The sequence below is a fragment of the Montipora foliosa genome, chromosome 12 (assembly GCF_036669935.1).
Source record: "Montipora foliosa isolate CH-2021 chromosome 12, ASM3666993v2, whole genome shotgun sequence".
Lineage (NCBI taxonomy): Eukaryota > Metazoa > Cnidaria > Anthozoa > Scleractinia > Acroporidae > Montipora > Montipora foliosa.
In genome coordinates this window covers 41,208,527-41,218,526 of record NC_090880.1, presented here as the reverse complement: position 1 = coordinate 41,218,526, position 10,000 = coordinate 41,208,527, and the positions used below count along the sequence as shown (strand labels likewise).

At 41.8% G+C, this 10,000-nt stretch overlaps 1 protein-coding gene across 4 annotated transcripts in view; it reads left to right on the top strand.

The window, feature by feature from the left end:
• The window catches only part of LOC137979894 (pecanex-like protein 1), a 53,568-nt gene that overhangs the window by 36,960 nt on the left and 6,608 nt on the right, over positions 1-10,000 (top strand). For all 4 annotated transcript variants that reach the window (XM_068827204.1, XM_068827206.1, XM_068827208.1 and 1 more), the window contains exons 27-31: positions 1-91; positions 1,787-2,017; positions 2,817-2,920; positions 4,258-4,405; positions 9,765-9,916. The exon at positions 1-91 is cut by the window's left edge and continues 103 nt beyond it. In XM_068827204.1, the coding sequence (XP_068683305.1) occupies positions 1-91; positions 1,787-2,017; positions 2,817-2,920; positions 4,258-4,405; positions 9,765-9,916 (726 nt within the window). The remainder of the gene's footprint in view (positions 92-1,786; positions 2,018-2,816; positions 2,921-4,257; positions 4,406-9,764; positions 9,917-10,000) is intronic.

Sequence of the window (10,000 nt, the reverse complement as noted above, 5' to 3'; positions counted from 1 at the left end):
TATTGAAGGATACAGCATCAGTGATAACTCAGCAGCTACCATGTTACAAGTATTCGACCTGCGCAAGATTCTGGTCACTTATTACGTCAAGGTAAGATCGTCAGTGATACTACAGCTGGATGAGGCTGCGTAAACCAGTCGCTTGGAGGTTAGATTAGTATGCGGCTGTACTTAGTGCAAAGTGCGCTTTAACCACTGCTCTACTGTCTATGGGCGCCAAACGTGTCTTCACTGCATAGCTAACTCGCTACGTTTCTGAAGGAAACTGGCCCTGCTTCGGTGGATTAATACGGTAAATACTTGTTTCCGTATCTCAAAGTGCCCTTTGACTCGAGGGGCGTGGAACAAAAAAACTGAAAGAACCCAAACCCATACAAAAATGCTAACCTTAGGCCTAAACATTACCTAAAGCATATTGTTTATGCCCAAGGTTAGCATTTTTGTAAAGGTCTGGGTTGTTTTAGCTATTGTACACTTCACCCTCTACCGCCACCCCAGGCCCCTCACGTCCAAGGGCACTTTGAGATATGGAAACAAGTATTTACCGATTATTGCACCATATTCCAAAATGGCCACCATGTTAGTATTAGTGTGCTTGCAAATTCACCCTTGTTGCCTCGTTCGAGGTTAAAGAATTATTTAAATTATTAGCTCAAGTACGAGGAAACAAGGGCTACTTTACAAGCAAACAAGAGAATACTAAAATGACGGCCATTTCGGAATAAGGCGTATGAAGCACAGAAAGACTTGATAAACGTTAACTTAAGTCAGGCGCCTATCAAGGGAGATTGACGGAATATCTACCGAAGTGAAGTCTCGTATGCCAACTCATTCTTTACAACAAAATTTCCGTTCTTCAATCTTTACTCGTTGCAGTTGTTCAGCCGAAAAAAAACATAAAGAAAAATTAACGTACATCTGGCAAGATCTGTGCAAACGGTTGATTCATGTGACTAAGTACATTAGCCTTGAAAGCCGAAAACTTTTCAGGGTGAAAATTCCACTTGTAAAGTTGTGCTTCACTTATGGCTAATGTTGGTTAATGGTAAAGTTTCCGTCGGATTTTATGCGTGGAAATCCTTCTGTTTTTGTTTTTGTTTTTTTGTTTTTTTGTTTTTTTTTGACAAAAAGGCAAGGCGAGGAGGGTTGCAGCGAATGAACATTTTTAAAAAACTTTTTATGGATGGGAAGAGCACTCAAGTGAGATATGATACCATAAATCGCAACAATATGACGTAATGTTCTCCACTTTTGTCCAAAAAAGCGAGCACTTAGATGCACGCCCAATTCTGACATCCAAGATAAAGTGTCCCTTTAAGTCTAAGCAGAAACCCATAAGGGTTGAAACGTGTAAGGCGCGTTCACAGCTTCCGAATATTCAGTGCGAACTGATTGGTTGAATGTTTCAGTGCTAAGTACCATATTTGGAAACCCCTCGCTCTTGTTGTTCCAAATATGGTACTTAGCAAATTGAATATTCAGAAGCTTGTTTCCCAGAACACAAGGGGCCGTTACACGTTTCAACCCTTATGGGTTTCTGGTCTAAGCATATGCTTTTCCCTTTTCTAGCAACAAGGTAGGTGTAAGGCAGGGTAAATGCAGCTGTTCCTCTTCAGTTGAAAATCGGAGTGTAGGAGACATTCTGTGACGTTAATTGTCTGTATTGTGAGATTGGAGTGAAGTTGAAGTTGGGGTTACTTTGTGACGCTTATCAGTTAACATCGTCCTGCATTTCTGGACATATCTTACTTTCTCATGATTTATGTTTCCATGTCCTCGTTTGCAGTCTGTTATATTTTACGCTGTGCGCTCAGCTAAGCTCACTCATTGGCTACACGATGACATCATACAAGAACAGCTCCGCGCGTTACAGGATTCTCAGTACGTTGACGTAGATCCAACCTTCTATCACAACATCGACGAAGACTATGATCTGCGCCAGGGCGGCATATCCAAGACGAGCTTCTTGAACTGTTACCTGGCTTGGATCCAGTACTGCGCTTCTCGCAGGGACCCGGTTAGTTCAGTGTATACTTTCGCTCACTCCAACACTTGTCGTCTTTCATAATGGCGGCCGATTTCACTTTTATTTTTATCAGACCAATTTTGGAACAGAAATTCTGTTGAAATAATATTTTGCACGTCCTAGTGAGGCAAGAAATGCTGGTTAGCATTAAAACCTGAAGCAGTTATTTGGACGCTATTATAACGGGTCTATTCCTTACCTTATGCGGCAAAGGAATGAATGACCAAGTCAGTTGATTGTCAACCCACGTTCGACTTAGCGCAATTCTGTGAACGGCATGGGAACACGCAACAGTTGGTGTTTGGTCATCCAAGGGACTCGGCAGTTCAGTGTAGCCCTTTGTTAACTTGTCACTGCCTTTTTTGACTTGTCACGAAGTTCTTTAAAAGCGCTGGGTGACTTGAACACCCAGTCACAGTTTTGGGGAATGAAAAGATTGCGTGACAAGGGCTAACTTTGCATGCTTAATGGTCACCTGGCGATCCAATCTATTCTGTTTTGCAACCATGAGCACTTTCTTTGGGCATCCTTAAATTCGTCACGCAGTATGGGAAGTACTTTCGTGACAGGAGCTTTTGCGTTCCCTCTAAGAGGAAGGGGGGTCACAAAGTAAAACTAACGCGGATTTCCAAACAGACAACTTAATCATCGCGTTGTTGTTGATTGTACTTGGCAAGGAGTGATTTTCCGCCATTCCCTTCATTATTAGTTTTCTCCACAAGTAATTTACCAAGCCAAAAGAGTGAACGATCTACGACACTGTTGAACCTCAAATGCATTTTTTTTTCAGCCTTTAGAATGTGAAAAGGATTCTTTGTTGGCTAGCCTGTGCTTTGCTCTCTGTCTTTTGGCCAGGCGTGCCTTAGGGACGGCTTCACATCATCAGTCCGCAAGGTTGGTTCAGCTTACTTTGTATTCCTTCTCCTAATGTTTGTTGTTTCTTTTAATCGTCTATATTTGAAAACGGGTTATAACGCTCATCTAAACGCAACTTTGAAGAAAATAGCTTCCTGCATTTATAAGCTTGAGCTTGTTGGGAGCAGCGATCGTTGCAACTGCATAAAAACATAGTTACAATGCAATGCATTTCTAATTCAGCGTAAAAGAAAAGAGCTTTCTTCATTTATAAGCGTAAGCTGTTTGGGAGCATTGATCGTTGCAATTGCACCAAAACATAGTTACAATGCAATGCAGCTGTAATGCAACGTAAAAGAAAAGAGCTTCGTGGATTATAAGTTTGAGCTGTTTGGGAGCAGCGATCATTGCCATCTCGCCTAAACGTGGGTACGATTCACCAAGCAATCAATGGATAAATCAAGCATCGGAAAGCACACTTGGCCATCCCTCAAAAGATGGTTGGACATTTAGTAACAATTACACGACGCAATATCCCATCTTAATATGAAAAGCTTACCGCTGTACAAAGAATGAAAGCAGGCAGAATTAGAGCTTTATTTCAACAAGCAATAGTGTTTCTGAGCTAAGCCGCTCTGATCTACAGTATTTAGGTCAAAAAATCACTTTGAAAACGGTTAGCTTTCAGTTGTTTTGCTGGGTACCAGTCTGTGAATACTCTAAAAAAAAGATAAACAACTTCATTTTCCCTCACCAAAACATAACGCATAAACTTGGTCGGTAGCAAATGCTTAACTTTATGTTGGATATCAAAATTTGGTGTGCATTTAATTGCGTGTTTCTGGAGGAGAAGAATAATTGCATCCGTCAGGACTTATAGCGTAGTGTGCTGAGCAACGGTGTTTTTAGAATGCCTCAAAACAAAAGGTTTTATAACCAAAAACAAGAGCTCCGCGAACCCTGGACCTGCGTTTTAAACTTTGGAACATTCTTTGTTTTTCCCTTACCGACAAGGGCGTTAAATGACCAAATTTTCAGGACGTGAACATCGGCACTATAATTTTGTTTAATTTTTTCTCCTCAATTTTAGGCTACTCATACCAATTTATTACCTGGCAAGTAGCTATACCGATAACACCCTCACACAACTCACTAAGTGAGTGAAATAGTACGAAGTTATGAAGAGACATTTTCTTTCGATTTTGACTTTGGCATAGTTGGAAGAAATCTTTTTAGGACCTACCGACTAGCAGGCGCCAGGCCCGTGTGCATTTCACAAGCACAGCCAAGGAGTTGAACCATAAACCGCCAGAACGGGATTTCATCCCGGCATTTCTGGATTTCATGTCATCTGTTCCTTTTCTCATATTTTTCAGCTTGGAGCCTTTCCTCTACGGTCTTCACGCTTTGTTCAAAGGAGATTTTCGCATCACCTCCCCTAAGGACGAGTGGGTGTTCGCTGACATGGATCTTTTGCGCAAAGTGGTGGCACCTGGAGTGCGCATGTCACTAAAATTACATCAGGTGAGATCTCAGTTTCGTTCCCAGAGCGTTCGCGCTTCAGTTAGTGATACTAAGGAAGGTGTCAGCATCGTTCACGCTAACCGAAAGGGGTATGGTTTTCGAAGCCCCGATTGGTGCAATCCTTTGAGTCGAACATAGGTTGAAGAACAGGCGGGTTAAAAAGACAAGCACCAGTTAGGCAATGGCAGGAAAGGGTGCGCGAACCGTATCACGTTGGTGTTTGAGTTGTTCCTAATTGGTTTAACATGAATAGAGCGAGTTTCAATCGACTGTTGTAAAACCAAAACCAACGTAATTACTTTGGCCAATCAGAAAGGACGGAGACAATCCAGTAAACCAATCAAAATTCGAAGTAATCACACGTAGCCGACACAAAGCGCGGGAAAATGTGCACGCGCGGAAGCAACGATTGGTTTTGGTTTCACTTCTGATTGGTTGAAGAAATGGCGCGAGAGCTTTCAACCAATCATTGAGTGAAGTAAATGCAAAACCAAAGCAATTCGCTAATTACTTTTGACACTCAATTGAAAACCGCTTTAACATTGAATGAAATGAAATGAATGTATATTTGAATGACGGGGTAGTTTCTAAAGAAACTGTGGTGCTGCGTCGGTGGGGAAGTAGTATACAAATATTTGGTTTTATCAACGGAGTTGATAATGTAAATTGGCCACCGTACAGAGATTCTAAAAGCTGACGTTTCGAGCGTTAGCCCTTCGTCAGAGCGAATCGAGGGATTATGGGTTACGTGTAGTTTTTATAGTAGAGTAGGAGCTACGCTATTGGTGGTAACATGGCAACGTGAAAAATAGGAATATAATAGTTAAATGAAAAGCGTTCGTTAATACCGTGAGGATTAAGGGTGCCGATTTGAAAGATGAACTTTTGTTCCAGATTTTTGCGGCTTTCCGTGGTACCTAGATGTAGGGAAAGGCCGCAGATAGCCATGTGTTTTTTGGAGTGGTTAGGCAGATTAAAATGGCGAGCGACTGGCTTGGATGCATCCTTGTCATTCTTCTCAACATCGCGAAGGTGTTCGCGGAATCGGTCACCTAGTCGTCTACCTGTCTCACCAATGTATAATTTATTGCATAACGTGCAGGTTATGCAATAAATGACATTTGCGGAGGTACATGTGAAACGATCGGTGATCTTAACAGATCGCTTAGGTCCCGTTATCTTGCTAGTGTTAACAATGAAAAGACAAGTTTTGCATCGTGAGCGCGCGCATTTGAAAGTGCCGGGTTGCTCGTTAGTTTTGAGCGCGCTTCTAACTAAAAAGTTGCCTACGTTTTTGTCGCGTTTGAATGAAATAAGTGGAGGTTGCGAAAAGATTCTACCAGTCTCGGGATCATTCTGGAGTAATTTAAAATTACTAAGAATGATGCTTTTGACTGCGTGATTATGAGGATGGAAAGTGAGGGTGAATGGAATTCTGTCATTCTTATCTTTTTGTGACGTTTGTAGTGATGACTGTCGATCAAATTGTTGGGCGCGATGATGGCCCGCTTTGACCACAGAGACAGGATAGCCACGTTTTTCGAAGAACTGGCACATCTCCTCTGATTTGCTGGAAAAATCGGAGTCATCACTACATAGACGTCGAAGTCTAAGAAATTGAGAATAAGGGATGGAGTTCTTGACATGTGATGGATGTGACGATGAATACAACAAATAACTGTGTGAATCCGTAGGTTTGTAGTGCACACTAGTACATAGCACGTTGCCTCTAATAGAAACTTTGATATCTAGAAAAGCCAATGAAGTTTCCGAAATTTCCCAGGTATATTTAAGAGCCGGATGAAAAGAGTTGACGGAGGTTATAAATTGATCGAGTTCTACTCTGCTGGATGAAATAGCGCCGATGCAGTCGTCGATGTAACGGCCGTAGAGTTCAGGTTTGGGGCCGTTGTACTGATTAAAAAATTGGTGTTCAACATATCCTACAAAAAGATTGGCATAGCTAGGTCCCATTCTTGTGCCCATCGCTACACCATTAATTTGTTTGTAATAGTTGCCGGCGAATGAAAAACAATTAAGCGTTAAAACTAGTTCGGCAAGGCGGAGGAGCGTTTCCGAGCTAGGTTCTTTGACAGTGCGTTGATCGAAAAAGTGTTTAAGTGCTTGAAGACCTTCGCTATTAGGAATGACTGTGTATAGAGATGTAATGTCCATGGTGAAAATAAGTTTGTCTTGGCCGGAGAAATTGAAATCGCGGAAAATTTGTAGTGCGTGTGTACTGTCTTTAATGTATGATGGCAAAGATTAAAACTTAAATTCAATCGCAACACTAAATTTTCCAACCTTTCCTCGGAAGAGTGGGCGGCGCTTAAAAATCTTAGTAAACGCAACGACATAGTTGTCAAATCGGCCGACAAAGGCGGCGCGGTAGTTGTTTGGCGGTCCGACCTTTACCAAAAAGAAGCTTTGCGGCAACTTTCGGATACCTCGTTTTATGCCAAAATCCCTAAAGATCTCACTTCCAAAAATCAAAAAGTTGTCAAAGACACCATTCAAAATCTTATAGTTAATCAAGAATTACCGGACACTGCCACTAATCTCATCTTCAACACCCCTAGAACTTCGTGCATTTACTTCTTGCCTAAAATTCACAAACCCAACAACCCAGGTCGCCCTATCGTTTCTGCCTGTAGTTGCCCCACCGAACTCATTTCTAGCTACTTAGACAGGATTATGACGCCTATCGTCAAATCTTTGCCATCATACATTAAAGACAGTACACACGCACTACAAATTTTCCGCGATTTCAATTTCTCCGGCCAAGACAAACTTATTTTCACCATGGACATTACATCTCTATACACAGTCATTCCTAATAGCGAAGGTCTTCAAGCACTTAAACACTTTTTCGATCAACGCACTGTCAAAGAACCTAGCTCGGAAACGCTCCTCCGCCTTGCCGAACTAGTTTTAACGCTTAATTGTTTTTCATTCGCCGGCAACTATTACAAACAAATTAATGGTGTAGCGATGGGCACAAGAATGGGACCTAGCTATGCCAATCTTTTTGTAGGATATGTTGAACACCAATTTTTTAATCAGTACAACGGCCCCAAACCTGAACTCTACGGCCGTTACATCGACGACTGCATCGGCGCTATTTCATCCAGCAGAGTAGAACTCGATCAATTTATAACCTCCGTCAACTCTTTTCATCCGGCTCTTAAATATACCTGGGAAATTTCGGAAACTTCATTGGCTTTTCTAGATATCAAAGTTTCTATTAGAGGCAACGTGCTATGTACTAGTGTGCACTACAAACCTACGGATTCACACAGTTATTTGTTGTATTCATCGTCACATCCATCACATGTCAAGAACTCCATCCCTTATTCTCAATTTCTTAGACTTCGACGTCTATGTAGTGATGACTCCGATTTTTCCAGCAAATCAGAGGAGATGTGCCAGTTCTTCGAAAAACGTGGCTATCCTGTCTCTGTGGTCAAAGCGGGCCATCATCGCGCCCAACAATTTGATCGACAGTCATCACTACAAACGTCACAAAAAGATAAGAATGACAGAATTCCATTCACCCTCACTTTCCATCCTCATAATCACGCAGTCAAAAGCATCATTCTTAGTAATTTTAAATTACTCCAGAATGATCCCGAGACTGGTAGAATCTTTTCGCAACCTCCACTTATTTCATTCAAACGCGACAAAAACGTAGGCAACTTTTTAGTTAGAAGCGCGCTCAAAACTAACGAGCAACCCGGCACTTTCAAATGCGCGCGCTCACGATGCAAAACTTGTCTTTTCATTGTTAACACTAGCAAGATAACGGGACCTAAGCGATCTGTTAAGATCACCGATCGTTTCACATGTACCTCCGCAAATGTCATTTATTGCATAACCTGCACGTTATGCAATAAATTATACATTGGTGAGACAGGTAGACGACTAGGTGACCGATTCCGCGAACACCTTCGCGATGTTGAGAAGAATGACAAGGATGCATCCAAGCCAGTCGCTCGCCATTTTAATCTGCCTAACCACTCCAAAAAACACATGGCTATCTGCGGCCTTTCCCTACATCTAGGTACCACGGAAAGCCGCAAAAATCTGGAACAAAAGTTCATCTTTCAAATCGGCACCTTTAATCCTCACGGTATTAACGAACGCTTTTCATTTAACTAATATATTCCTATTTTTCACGTTGCCATGTTACCACCAATAGCGTAGCTCCTACTCTACTATAAAAACTACACGTAACCCATAATCCCTCGATTCGCTCTGACGAAGGGCTAACGCTCGAAACGTCAGCTTTTAGAATCTCTGTACGGTGGCCAATTTACATTATCAACTCCGTTGATAAAACCAAATATTAATGTATATTTGAAGTGTGGGTCACGGTTACAGACGGATGAAAGAAATGATCCTTGCTCTTTACTGGACAATTTAAGCAATTAGAGGGAAGGATTACGTTTTTGCAAAGGTTGACCGTGTAGCACTTACATTTGATTAGAGTGTAATGTGAAGTGCTAGTTTTCTACCCCATATGAACCATGTGAGCCACCAGGGTGGGAAATGAACCTGACCTTGTGTGGGCCCATTTCCATTAGAAGGGCTAACGCTCACATGGTTCATATGGGGTAGAAAACTAGCACTTCACCATTACACTGTAATCAGTTAAGTCAATTTAAACAATTGTCACTTTTTATAGACACCTGAAACATTCAGTTGGCTCCAACAGGATTCGAACCCATGACCTCTGCGATGCCGGTGCAATGCTGGTGCAATGCTGGTGCAATGCTCTGCCAACTGAGCTATGAAGCCACTCAGTTGGAAGCAGGTCAATTTGTTGGACACATTTGTTCCCGTGTAGGACTCGATTAATAAATTGAAATGAATGTCTATTTGTGGAGCGAGGTCAAATCCCGTTGGCGACAATAGACCATTTGTGATAGATACATACAGTTGTGCGCTTAGTTTCCTGGCTTTGAATGAAAGTGAGGCTGGAGTTGACTTCGCTTTGATAGAAACCTCACTGCTTTTTTCATGTAAATTCCTACTAATTAGCATGAGAACAACATCATTAACATAAGAAAAGACATTGAGGTTTCTATCAAAGCAAGGTCAACTCCAGACTCACTTTCATTCAAAGGCCAGGTAACTGAACACACAACTGTAAAATGGTCTATTGCTTAAATTGTCGAGAAAAGAGTGAGTTTTACTTCTCTTGTCCGTGAATAACAGTATTTGATTGGACCAGAACCTACCGCAAGATGATTATGTGAAAAGTGGTCGATCTCAGAAAGCACTGAACGAAATATTTCATCTTTCATTTATTTAATTGTAACTGACCTTGCAAACGCATATTCTTTTGTTTTGTTTGAAGGATCATTTTACTTCCCCCGAAGAGTACGATGACCTGCCCGTTCTGTTTGACGCTATTACTGCTCATGAAGAAAGCCTTGTTATCTCCCACGAGGGAGATCCCAAATGGCGACAAGCTGTTCTTACGAATACCCCATCGCTATTAGCGCTAAGGTCAGTACCGTAACTTGGAAGGTAAAAGGTTAATATATAGATTTAGCCAAGCCTAAAGGTGGTGCTCCCGTTTCTAACCCCAGA